General features: G+C 45.6%; 1 protein-coding gene across 5 annotated transcripts in view; it reads right to left on the reverse strand.

Annotated features, from left to right (window-relative positions):
• JADE2 (jade family PHD finger 2) overlaps window positions 1-12,902 on the reverse strand; it is a 156,388-nt gene that overhangs the window by 124,487 nt on the left and 18,999 nt on the right. For 4 of the 5 annotated variants that reach the window (XM_073355547.2, XM_073355546.2, XM_078853993.1 and 1 more), the window contains one exon: window positions 10,147-10,232. In XM_073355547.2, coding sequence (XP_073211648.1) covers window positions 10,147-10,232 — 86 coding nt within the window. Of the gene's footprint in view, window positions 1-4,941; window positions 5,632-10,146; window positions 10,233-12,902 lie in introns of those variants that run through there. The other variant, XM_073355548.2, reaches the window with a different exon arrangement.

A 12,902-nucleotide genomic window follows, 5' to 3' on the forward strand; every position in this document is an offset into this window, starting at 1 on the left:
GTTAGATGAGGGGCTGGGTGAATCCCCAGTGTAAATGCACTGACATCAGTGGAGTTACATCACAGATGGATTTGGCCCATCAGGTCTAATTATTGACTAGTCCTTACAACTTCTATCTAGGGAAGAACACCAACCCATCGAGTCGGGGATCCTGCCTCCTGCAGTTGCCCTGCCAGGAACTTACAGAAGGTGTTTGATCGTAACTGCAATACCCCTTAACTCCATTTACATGGGAAATTACTTCAGGCCAATTCATCATGGCATCACAGACGGAAATGACTTCTCACCAGACGCATAATCAGATTCACTTTCTCTTGTTCTCTTCTTCCAGATATTTCGACAACATTGAACACTATCAACCACAGACTTCCCTTATGAAGGGACGCTCTCACAGGTTCAGTTGTTACCATGGAGGGGCTCACGAGAAGCAGCACACATGCCCCATTCAGTTTGTGCTGTGTTTCCTGGTTCCACTGCAAACCCTCTGCTTGCCAGTGTCTGCAAGTTGTCCTTGCGATCCACTTTTTATTAGCATGGCCAGGGTTTTCAGCCGGATCTATCATTCTCAGCTATGCCCTCAACCTGTCACAGCCCAGACTAATTGCATTCATGATGGCCAGTCTTGGGGTCTATGAATGTGGAAAGCACCTAGACACCACGGGTGTCACCATAAACAAATAATAAATAACAAGTGTTATTATTTGAGGAACTAGCTTGTCAGAGGGTAGCTGGCCCTCTGAAGGCATCAGGAGGGCTCAGCATACCTCTGACAGGCTTCACAAGGGGCAATGAGGCAACTCAAGTTCACTGGGACTAATTAACTTACTGAGTAACTGGAAGGCAATTAGGTAGGCAGGGAAGCATCCAGACATGATAAAAGGAAGCTATTCGCAGTGGGATGGGGATACAGAACAGAGGTGCCTGAGGAGAGGAGCAGCCCCCAGAACACAGAAAGCAAAGGCTCCTAAGGGGAGGGGGCTCACCAGGAAAGGAAATCGAGGAAGCATGCTCTTAGGCAGCAGAGGCTCCAAAAGGTAGGAGCTATGAGTGCCAAGTCTCAGCAGAACCTGTCCCCCATGGAAGGACTTCACCAGGTAGCAGCAGAAGCCCCAGATCAGAGGAATTATATGCTGTTTCGAGGAACGGTGGTCGTGGTTTGACCTTTGTGGGGACCTTGACCCAAGAGGAGAGACCCTTCCCCATCTAATGATGAGAGGCCGACTCCACAAGAGAGTTGCAGGCCAAGAGGACCTAGCTGGTAAGTAACCTGAACATAGGTAGGGCCAATGGACTACGGTTAACTCAACCCCTCTCCAACCCCCTCCAGCTAGAGATGCTGGGTTGAGGCCTATTTGTAACACGTTCCACCTTTGGGTTAAATAAACTAGACCCCTGAAAGGGCACTGTTCAATATACATGATCCTCACTGTCTCTATCGAAGCCCACCAGGGGAAACTAAGGCAGAAACATAATTGTGATGCTGTACTGGACCACCAAGGGGCACTCCAGGATTGATGGCCCCCACCACCTGACTCCAGGTAAAACTGAGGTCTTACTGATTTAGCCCTCAAGCATGTACCTGTAACACTCCCTCTCCAGTAAAATTAACACCACCTCTTACAAGGAAATATTTTTTCACTTCACTCCACCATAGCTTGGACAGGTCAAGGAGCAAGGAGATCTCAGGTTCCATTCCTGACTCTGCCACAGGTTTCCAGTGCATCTTAGGATGAGTCACCTAACTGCCCAGTGCCTCAGTTTCCTCTTCTGTCATAAGGAGATAACACTGCTTCCTTATTTCATAGCCTATGTTCGCTGTGCCAGATGCTAAGCTGGTATAGATCAGCAAAGCACTGTGGTCATTAATGGAACATGTGCTGAGAATCTGGACCAACACTGGAAAAGCACTCGGACAGCGTGTGATGGAAAGTACTATAGAAGTGCAAACAATTATTACTGTAAGCACAGATTCACTATAAGTGGAACTGCAGTGTGTGCACTGTGATGCATTGTAATGATCTGGGCCTTTTGTTCCATTTCCCTACAAATGGAGTTTCTTTACATCTGAGTTCACTGGAAGCAAGTTCCACTGAGCTCTTACAACACCCATTTCAAACACAGAGCGCTTCGGTGTCACACTGGCCTCTGATTATCCTTTGACAAGCCACTGTCTCACTGCCTCTGGGACTTCCTTTTATCACCTTTGAAACACGGTGAAACAAGAAAGACCTGGGGATGATGGTCAATGGTTTTATCACATCTACACTTGACTGGTCTGATTCAATACTTGTAGGATTCCCAGAATGTGCTGCCTTTCATAGGGTTCAATTAGTGGAAAACACTTCTGCTCCATTTCTTACCACTTCATATTTTTCTCTGCCTAACAGCCCCATTTTCAAGTCTCTTCACTAGCTTTCTGCAAAATTTCTGTATTGATTTCAAGTACCTTTTCTCACATACAAAACTCTTTATTAGAGTGGCCTAACCAGGCCCTGCTTTAAATTCTTAGTTAAGGGCCACGCTTTTACAACAACTGCATGGTAGGGCTGAAGCTGCCAATTATCTGGTTAGTCCCAAATATCAATTTAAAATATCGGATCCAGATCCTTTAGTAACTAGTCTCCACTTGTGTAAAATCAGTTTCTGACTGAAATCCAAGGGGCTGAATCTGTTTTGGTCTTTAAATCTAAACTAAAGAAACATATGTCTGGCACAGTTTTTAATTAGCTTTTAAAACGGCAGTGATTCCAGGGACTAACGTATAACAACTCCGTGCTGTGTGAACTCACACTGCATTATGTTGGGCTGTGTGAGACCAGAGCGTCTAGTCAAACACATCCTAGAATGATGCACAATATCAGTAGGTCTTTTCCATCTCTAATGTCTACCATCCTACAATGTTTATTATTTAATAGCCCCAGAGGTATGTGATATCTGTTTTCCCCCACTGTTACTGGTAATCAGCAAGTGCAAATGGAGCACTTCTTTCCCCAGCTCTAGTCTCTTAGACAGAGACTTGTACCTGATTAGGATTGCAGCAGCCCAAAGTCCATGGGGAAGTAAAGCGCAGTTAGATGGAGATGCAGAGCTATGGGCCACATTCTGAGCCTTTCCCTGTAAAAACTATGCATTGAGTGACCTCATAGGAAGTTCGCAGGATCGGGCCCTCTAGTACAGAAAGAGATCCTGCAATTCCAGTCACCTGAACCACCAATACCAATATATGGATTCCTAGCATTCGGGAATCACTGTCAACAAACCCTGCAAACTCTTGGCTTTCAATGTGCCTTCCAAGTAATAATCTGTGTTTAATGCCCATGAGAGTGATCCTGCACCTGCTCTAGTCAGTGGCAAGACTTCCATTGGGTTTAGGATTGGGCTCACATTGAAATACTTTTATCGTTTCCTTTCTTTGCCACCTCCCATTCTAATGCAGAGATCCAGCCTTGTGACAAATGTCCTGTCCATAAATCAGCCAGGGTGAGAGCGGAACACACAGGAAACCTGCAATTCACTCAGTAAAAAGCAAAGTGACTCCCACTGGGCCAAATCCTGCAGTCCTGCTCAAAAGGAGTTTTGCTTGAGTGGGGATTGTATTCCAAATCCTCCCCCTTCAGTTACAGTCACGAGACCCCACTGCCTTCAGTTCCATACCCCAGGGCAGAATGATGATCCCTAAGAGAAATCTTTAGGACACTGTAAGCCACTGCTCCATAACTCACAGTAGAAAGCAATAGCACCCAACACTCATACCTGGTTTATAAAGAGAAACTTTTTTTGTCATAAAAAGTTTTAGCAAAAATAAATCAAAGCCCCTCCAAAGTCCTTTGTGCTGCAAAGCACTGCCAGGAAACACAAGGGAAATTATATCCATTCAAAATCAAGTGCATGCAGCAAACCATAATACAATAGCTAGTGAGACAGGGTACAGAACAGGTGGAAATGTAAGGGCTTTTTCCTGCTTTTGAAATCTCACATTTGAATCTCTTCCCCTTTGTAGACCTAATAATTTGGAACTTTTCACTGATGTCTTTCTATCCACCTCAGTAACAAAGATTTACTATGCAGTTTCTCTACAGTTCACATATTCCATTTGGCTGTATGTACCTCACTATGAATGATGGCCATAATTTCTTCTGTGGTTGTGGAGCAATGGTTCACAGCATGAAGGACAGGGGGATGCTTTTTGGTTCTGAAAACTAATCTATCAGGTTTTCTTTTAGGTGTTAGGTACAACATTCTGTTCTATCTTCCATCTTGAATGATGTCACATAGGACACAGCAACAGCCAATGCACTGAGAGCAATGGCTTCCCAAATGCAAAGTTTACTGACAATCTTCTTCTAATTTAGGGACAAATACGTCTTCCTCTGGAAGTCTGATTCGTCTCACTTCAGGGCAGGCATGTATGCATGTGTGTATAAGTGCTTTCCAATCCACCCATGGGCAGACACAAGAGGTCATTTAACAGTGTGTTGTAGGTTGGAATTGCGGCACAGTGGCAGAGCTGTGGGGGGCCCAGCCCTGGCAAAGCAGCATGTTGCAGGTGAGGGATGAAGTCCATCAGCAGAAATAAATGGGGAGCTCAGGATGAAAAAACAACATGGTTGCAGCATGTCAGGATAGCGTGTGAGGACCGAGGAATAGACTAGCGATGGCTTCACAGGAAGGGACTGACGGAGTTGCATTGGGGAGGTTTTCATTCACAGTAAAACCAAACATGACCAGTTAAGTAATCCAGTCTGACCTATTGTGATTTGCAGGATTTTATACTAGGCACTAGCCAGTGCTATTGGCTCCTCACTTTCACAAACACATGATTCACAAATGCTTGTGGAAAAAGAGAAAACAATGTTGTGATTTCAGCAACAAAACTCTAAGGATGCTTTTCCATTGTACACGTTCTCCTTGCATCAGCATCCAGATAATTAATGACCTTACTTGTCCATTTCAGCTTCCCTTCTGCCTTCAGTGCTCTTGCCTGCGCCCTTCTTATCCAATTGCTTTATGTCACATTTTTCTGGTTCACTCCGAATTGAGATGAGGCGGCAATATTCAACAGCAGCGCTAAGAACTGTAGCAATGCCTGTTGTGTATCTGTAAGCACTAATATTATCTGTCTGTTGGTAAAAAAAGAGACTTAATCTGTTCGTCTGGAAGCCAATCTGGTATCCCTTAATCTACCCTCATTTCTTTTCAAATTGTTGGATGCCAGTGGTTCAGTGAACAACAGAAATTAAACTGGGAACAGGAGGCATCTTTGTTTCGCCCTTCTCAGCAAATCAAAAGACAATGGCATTAATTTGTAGTAACCACACTGGTTTGGGAAGATTGACAAAGACGTTGGATTCAATTTACAAACTTCTCAGTGAGGCCTCTGCGTTTCCTAACGAGACTCAGCAAATATGACCATTCTTGCTTGGCTGGGTAGATTTCGTAGAAGCCTTTCTTACAGTATGGAATTCCCAATAACTAAACCCACCTCACAACAGCCCACAGACCCATCAGCTGAAGGCAACACGGGCTAAGGCTTTATGCACAGATAGCAAATGCACCTGCTTGGAGACCAGTTGTCCAGGCCCATTTCAGCTCCCACTCCAGAGAGAGAACTTTCTACTACATTCAGTAGGCATCCCCTGCACACCCAGTTCCTGCAGCAGCAAGAGCAGAGAGGGATAAATCTCCACATTCTCTACTGGGCCCCAGCTTTGGGGGGCCCTTTGCTGACTTGGGGACCCACAAATCATGCTCAGGACTGGGCAGAACAACTTGGCTTTAACTCAAGCTGGTGTTGGGTTCAAGGAAGCCAGAGCTCTAATCAAGGTAATAAAAATCTTAATAGAGCAAGGCAAGAGGATGCTAATGACACTGTGGATACAAGGTTCTGCAGACAGCTGAACTGATGTGCCTCGACTGTCTAAGTGCAAGGGCTGGATATGGGAGGGGTGCTCACCCACAGCATGAAATCCAGTTTACACAGCAGCTCTCACATAGCAGCAAGCAGTGGGATGGACATGACAAGGCCAAGGGAGGGGCTGCCCCATGGATAGCTCAATCTCACCCTTAGCAGAGTGCGGGGCTACTTCAGTTCACTAGGTGTGGCTGCTGAGCTGCTCAGTTCACTGGGAGTGGCTGCTGAGCTCTGCAGAGGAGGGTGGCTCTTACCTTTGCCCTTGTGTAAATGGCTATACAAGGTGCAGGGGGAGGGAGAATCAGGCCCAGGGTCTGTATCACATCAAAGAAGAGCTCTGTCAGGACTCTGCACCATGCACTGATAAATATGAGTGTGCTCCCTGGCAATAGCCTGCACCACGGATGTTTACAAACAGCTCAGTACTTTTCCACGCTAAGAAGCTTGTTTTTCCAGTTGCCTTGCGTTGGGTTTATAATGTGTATGGCTAATCCCTGGTCACAGAGTCTTTCATAATAAACATCACCCTGACCTAGCTAATAACTATGCAACACTGATGCCTTTGTTGTCATAGGGAATGCAGATGGCACCTCAGCCCCCAACCTAGTCACAGCGAAGCAGGAACACAGCTTCCAGAGGGATGTTGAAAGAGGTTTGAGATTAGCCAGGTACATGAAATCACTGGTTTCCAGGATCTCTTCACAGTAGTTTGCCTGACAGCAGGGATTCCCCCCAAAGCCATAAAGGTTAACAGGAAGAAATGGGCTCAAACTATCCACATCCAAATTGCAAACACCATAGTTCAGGGCTGTCAGTGACAGGTTTTGGTTCAGCTCATTATAAAGGTAAGGGCCATTTGCTAAATCTGGATCTGAGACTGAATTAGGAAATGGCTACACCTTCCTTCCCACAATGGACTGGACTGCTCAGATGTGGGGTTCTGCAGGTTAAGTAACAGCATCATCACACTTTTTCTGTCTCCCTTTCGTGCTTTCCTTTCCCTGAAAACCTCTCCCACCTTTAACACAGTCTTAGAGACTATAGCACCTCAGTGCACTGTGTGAGATGGTTTTGGGGTGGTTTTTTACATTTCCAAACCCCTCACATACACAGGGCACATACTGCACGAGATCATACGACAGCTGGTCCCAGCCTGTGCCTAAAATCTTGGAACCAAGCACTCAGCACATAGACCTCCACAAACACTACCCTGCACTGTGATCATGATGGATCTGCCAAGTTATTCAGATTAATGCTGGGTCAGAATCCATATAGAATCAGTGCCCCAGGTGGGTGTGAACTGGGCCACTGGAGATGCTGGATGAGAAATGTATAGCTGAGATCTTGACCACTAATCGCTGTTGTTAGCTCAAGTGTCAAGTGGCCAAATTCCAAGTTGGGTGATTACCGTCTGCCTCCCAAAATCCCCCCTGCAGTTTCAGTTTAGATATGACATCCTCCTTCACTTTCTGTCTTAATAGTTGGGTAGTGCTGCAGTGCACTCTTAACCATTTGCTCCAGTCCAGAGCTGATTACATTTCCCTGGTTTGAGAATGGACCCCTGTGTATGGCAGTTCATAAAGCAGCATGGGATGAAAGCTGTCACAATAAATCTGTATTAACGGATGAGCCTGAGCTGCAGAGTTGGATATGGCTCCAGATCTGAATTTTCCAAAGTGCAGTGGTGCTCAGAGCTGGGTTTGGTTCCAGCTACTATGAACTTCCTCAGAGCCCAGGGGTGCTTAGACCTGGGGTTTTGGTTCAGGCCCACGTTCAGTTAATTCATTTGTAACTGGATAACACTGGTTTATTTTCTTACTGCTCAGCATGAATAACCATATTCTTTCTCGCTGGCCACTAAATGTAACCTTTTCAACTTATATTAAAGAGCAGCAACAATAAATGTGTCTTTCCTACTAGTGCAAAGGGAGAATTCCTGACACGTGCCACTTCAGAAGGGAACTGTATTTGGCAGGGCAGTGGAATATGGCACTTGAGGCATGAAAACGATACAGCTTTCAAGCCTTGCAGTGTCATGCTAAAAGGCCAAGTGTTTCCTCTTTGGTTTGTGATGAGTGATTTCAGTGCTTGCTATGGTAGCAGGTTCCAATGTTGACTGTGGATCTTACACCTTCTAGAGGTTGGAAATTCACCATTATCTAATCTGATGCCTTTTAAAATGTGTCATACATAGGCAGAAGCAGCTACTCCACAGGATGCGGGCTCTGTGCAGGCAATGCTGCAAGTTTCCTCTTTTTTTGCTTCTTTTTTGTTTTTGGTTTGTTTGTTTTCTTTTTTGTCCCCAGGCACATATCCTTCAAGGGCCACATACAGAATAGAAAACCTATTGTACTAGCCTGCTCTGCCAGCGGAGAAAGCCCAAGAGAGATGAGATAGGTCTTGCAATGGGTTTAAAAGATCAGCAAACTCAGGCGCTGTCAGGAGCATGAATCACAGAGAAAAAAAGCACTCCTCTCAGACTGCCCTGACAGTAGTCCTCAGATTTTTAAATCTAGGGTTATCTGAAGGGTCCCTGCACTGACCTCAACGGCCATAGCAACTCTTGGGGAGATAGCCTGTCTATCAGACAGCCAGGGCCTAAAGCACTCAGGCTATTGAGACTTATGTCAACTGATTTGTTTAGATCTGTCCCGGTGAGGAGGGAGCAGTGCATCTGGTCTGGTGAGTGAATGCAGGACCTTGAGAATGACCCCCAAATACCTACCAGTCTGATGCAAACTGAGGATGTTACAGAGGGTCAAGCACTCACTGGGACAAATTTAGAGATGATGTGTAAGGCTGGGGGCCGTAAGACACATGGTGGTTAAGCAGGTCTAAAGGAATCTAGAGAAAGTCTAAGTTGGAGTACCGTATACATGGGGGAAATTGCAAGACAGTGTCAGTCACATAAACGTAGACTCCCTCTAGACTCACACTCAGCTCTGGATCTGGACCTGTGTCCAAAGGAAAGAGAGACTGGTACCGCTTTTAAGTTCTGTTCACACTACAGATGAAATCAAGATAGCAATGACTAGCTTTAAACGCTGCTGTTGCTACAACACAGCTGTTGCTAGTATAGTTTCCATGCCCATGGGAATTATGTCTGAGGCCCATGCGAGGCAAAACATGATACAGCTTCACTCCATGCTACAGGATGGTATTATAACACAGTCACAGCATGGTTCTCAGCAAAAAAACTAGCTCCTCTCCAACCAGCTCAGAGAAACTGTGCTGAAAGCCTGCCAGCAGCATTACAGCTAGCACCATTTCAGCCACAACGTGGACAGTGCCTTTTATCCCCTGCTAGTAGAACAAGAGAGTGGCACTGCAAAAGGCCATGTGCCAAATGCCTCCGGCTAATGCATGTGTGCCCCACAGCGGAACTAAAAGGAAAATAATGAAATTTTATTTCCCCCTCTGGATTAAATACTGTACTGGCTCCTATTTAACAGTCCCCAGTATACCCTAATTATCCAGAAGAGAGGAGTCTCCATGTTAAACTGAGGATATCTCCCTCTGACCTCAGAGACTTCTAATATATATGACCCATGTGACCAATTAACTCAAACTTTACTCCATCAAATCCTACGGTCTACAGGGGCAGCTAATTATATGACAGGAATATAAATACTTGATGGATATGCCTCCCTCTGCAAGATATGCCTCTTTTTGCAAGGGATCAGGCTAATTGGCCAGGTAGCTGATCACCGGGAATCCCGGCAAATTCAAATACTGTAATAAAACCCAATCCCACTCACAGTGAAGTCAGAGGGAGACTTTCCCAGCAGAGCAGGCTCATGACGCACTGGAGACGCTTGCAGGCCATTATCAGGATAGCTTTCTGGCTGATATACTCAAGGCCAGCTTTACTGTTATGGGTCCCTGAGGGAAGTAATATACAGGGTCCTATCCAGCTCCTTCTCCATCCTGCTACCTCCCGACTACCCATGACCCACCCCATAACTCAATGCCATTATGCAAGATTCTCACTAGACCTGCGCGGGGAGAGATCCATGGAGAGTGACAGCTGTAGAGGGCCAATGGAGAGGTGGAAGAGCACAGTGTGCCTCTGTTGCTGAGTGCATGCTGACAGAGGTATGGGGCTTCTTAGAGGGACAGGTGGCTCTAGGACCTCTGCCTACTGCCAGCTTTGGATATGCTGCTTTCCATTATGCCTGGACAAGCACTGAAATTACCAAATCATGGGCTGGTTAGAAACAAGAAACGCAACCAACCTCAGAGGGCTTCTTCTCCTTCTGTCTTGACCAGTTGGATTTTGTATTTGGAATTTTGGAGCATCTTGACACTGACGTCGTATGACCTTAAATGAGACACAAGATAAGAGTTATCCGCAGAAGAAACTGACCACAGCTTTTCTGGCATCTGTGTCACAAGACCCACTATCACAGCAGCCCCTCCCCCTTGCTGGACCCTCAGCTGGGAGGGCAAGGAGTGAATGGGCCATGGTGAATGAAATCCCTTCTCATCCCCTCCAGTGATCCCCTGGTAGAGGGAGGAGGCATGGAAGTGGGGGAAGCTAGCACTACTGCTGTCCGTGCTGCCCTTGCTCTTGTAACCCCTACTCCTTGACAGGGGCAGCACAGACAACAGTAGTGGTAGCTTCCCCCACTCCCATGCCTCCTTCCTCTACCAGGATACCCAAAGATCTCCAGGCTCCAGGGCTGTCAATCTACTGCCGATGAGAACTCAAAGACCACTTTAAACCACAAAAGCCCAAAAATAATAACCGAAAAAAACTAGTAGAACAAGATTAAGAAGCTAGAAATGACCTGCGGTTAACTTCCCATCAATCCAGTCTCAGTCCCATTATGTGGCATTTCTGGAGCCAATAACTGTCACTGAGAAGAGCATCAGGTTTGTGTGGAGGAGGAGTGAATTTGGACTGACACTGAGACAAAATATAATACCTATCTAGCACTTTTCATCTGTAGATCCCAAGTGCTTTACTAAGGTGGGTAAGCATTATTATCCCTGCTCTGAGACAGGGAAACAGAGGCACACAGCAGTTCAGACCAGTATTTTGAAATTCAGGAGCCTAAAGTTAGACACTCAAACACCTATTTATGCACCTAAATAAAAGGGACTTGATTTTTAGCAGGGCTGAACACTTGCAGCTCCCATGGCTCAGCACCTCTGAAACTGGACAACGTTTCAGGGGACAAAATAAGAATTTACAGCTAAAATTTTCAAACATGGGTACCTAAAGTTACACCCAAATCTGTACTTACACTTCAGCTGCCAAGGCTGAAAGTATTGGCAAAACTGATGTCCAGATAATCCTGTCATGACACAGCCAGGATTAGAGCCCATCTCTTTTAATGCTCAAGCCTAGAGGGACTCCACCAGCCTACAGCTGCACCTAGTGAAAAGTTACACTACGCTTTGTGTTGAGGAAATAAACACAACATTCCCATCACAGTCCAGTGGTAAAACTGTCTTTACATTATTATTAAAGGACTCGCTTTATTTTGAGTCTTGTGCAGCACCAAGCACAAGAAAAATAGTAATAAATCTTGTCCATACTGGGTATTAAATAATAACACCAATATTTAAACATGATAATAATAATAATAATAATAATTAATAATAATATAAATGACACCTCACTCTTATCTACAGCAGCACCCCCTCCACAGACAACTAAAAATACATCTTTTATATCTGGGTCCAGGGTAACCGTCAGTTACGTTTGCTAAGAATTAAAAAACGTTGATAGGTTAAGCCAATGGCTGAATGGGCACATGTAGGGACAACTCTACGTTATATATCAACAAAACCAAACCATGCAAGAAGCTGTGAGAAACATAGCCTAACACAAAGCTTTCAAAAAAGCTTAAAGATCTAAGGCTGGTGTCAATCAACCAATTCAATCCCTCAGTATAAGTCAGTGAAGTCAATGGAGGGACACTGATTTACACCAGCAGATGATCTAGCCTTTAGTTCAAAGGTCACAGTCATTTGTATCCTGTAGGGTCTAGAGTTCCATCAAAGTGTGCAAGAACAAAGGAAGAGCAAGACCCTGCTGTGCTAAACAATTCAAGGAATATCTGTCCTAAATCTCCACAGAAGAATATGTCACTTGTTAAGAATGTAATAAAATACCAGCTGTATCAATAGCACATTTTTGTCCTTGGCACTTGCAAATTCTCACTAGCCTGTCTCAGAGAAGCCTTCTCTTAGCCCTGGTCTACACTAGAAGTTGAGGTCGAATTTAGCAGCGTTAAATCGATTTAACCCTGCACCCGTCCACACGACGAAGCCCTTTTTTTCGAGCTAACGGGCTCTCAAAATCCATTTCCTTACTCCACCCCCGACAAGGGGATTAGCACTGAAATCGGCCTTGCTGGGTCGAATTTGGGGTACTGTGGACACAGTTTGACGGTATTGGCCTCCGTGAGCTACCCCAGAGTGCTCCATTGTGACCGCTCTGGACAGCACTCTCAACTCAGATGCACTGACCAGGTAGACAGGAAAAGGCCCACGAACTTTTGAATTTCAATTTCCTGTTTGGCCAGCGTGGCAAGCTACAGGTGACCAGGCAGAGCTCATCAACAGAGCTGACCATGCAGAGCTCATCAGCAGAGGTGACCATGATGGAGTCCCAGAATCGCAAAAGAGCTCTAGCATGGACCGAACGGGAGGTACGGGATTTGATCCCTGTATGGGGAGAGGAATCCGTGCTATCAGAACTACATTCCAGTTTTCGAAATGTCAAAACATTTGTCAAAATCTCCCAGGGCATGAAGGACAGAGGCCAGAACAGGGACCCGAAGCAGTACCGCGTGAAACTGAAGGAGCTGAGGCAAGCCTGCCAGAAAACCAGAGAGGCGAACGGCCGCTCCAGGACAGACCCCCAAACATGCCACTTCTATGATGAGCTGCATGCCATTTTAGGGGGTTCAGCCACCACTACCTCAGCCGCGTTGTTTGACTCCTTCAATGGAGATGGAGGCAACACGGAAGCAGGTTT

The sequence above is a fragment of the Lepidochelys kempii genome, chromosome 8 (genome assembly GCF_965140285.1).
Source record: "Lepidochelys kempii isolate rLepKem1 chromosome 8, rLepKem1.hap1, whole genome shotgun sequence".
In the NCBI taxonomy this organism is placed as follows: domain Eukaryota; kingdom Metazoa; phylum Chordata; order Testudines; family Cheloniidae; genus Lepidochelys; species Lepidochelys kempii.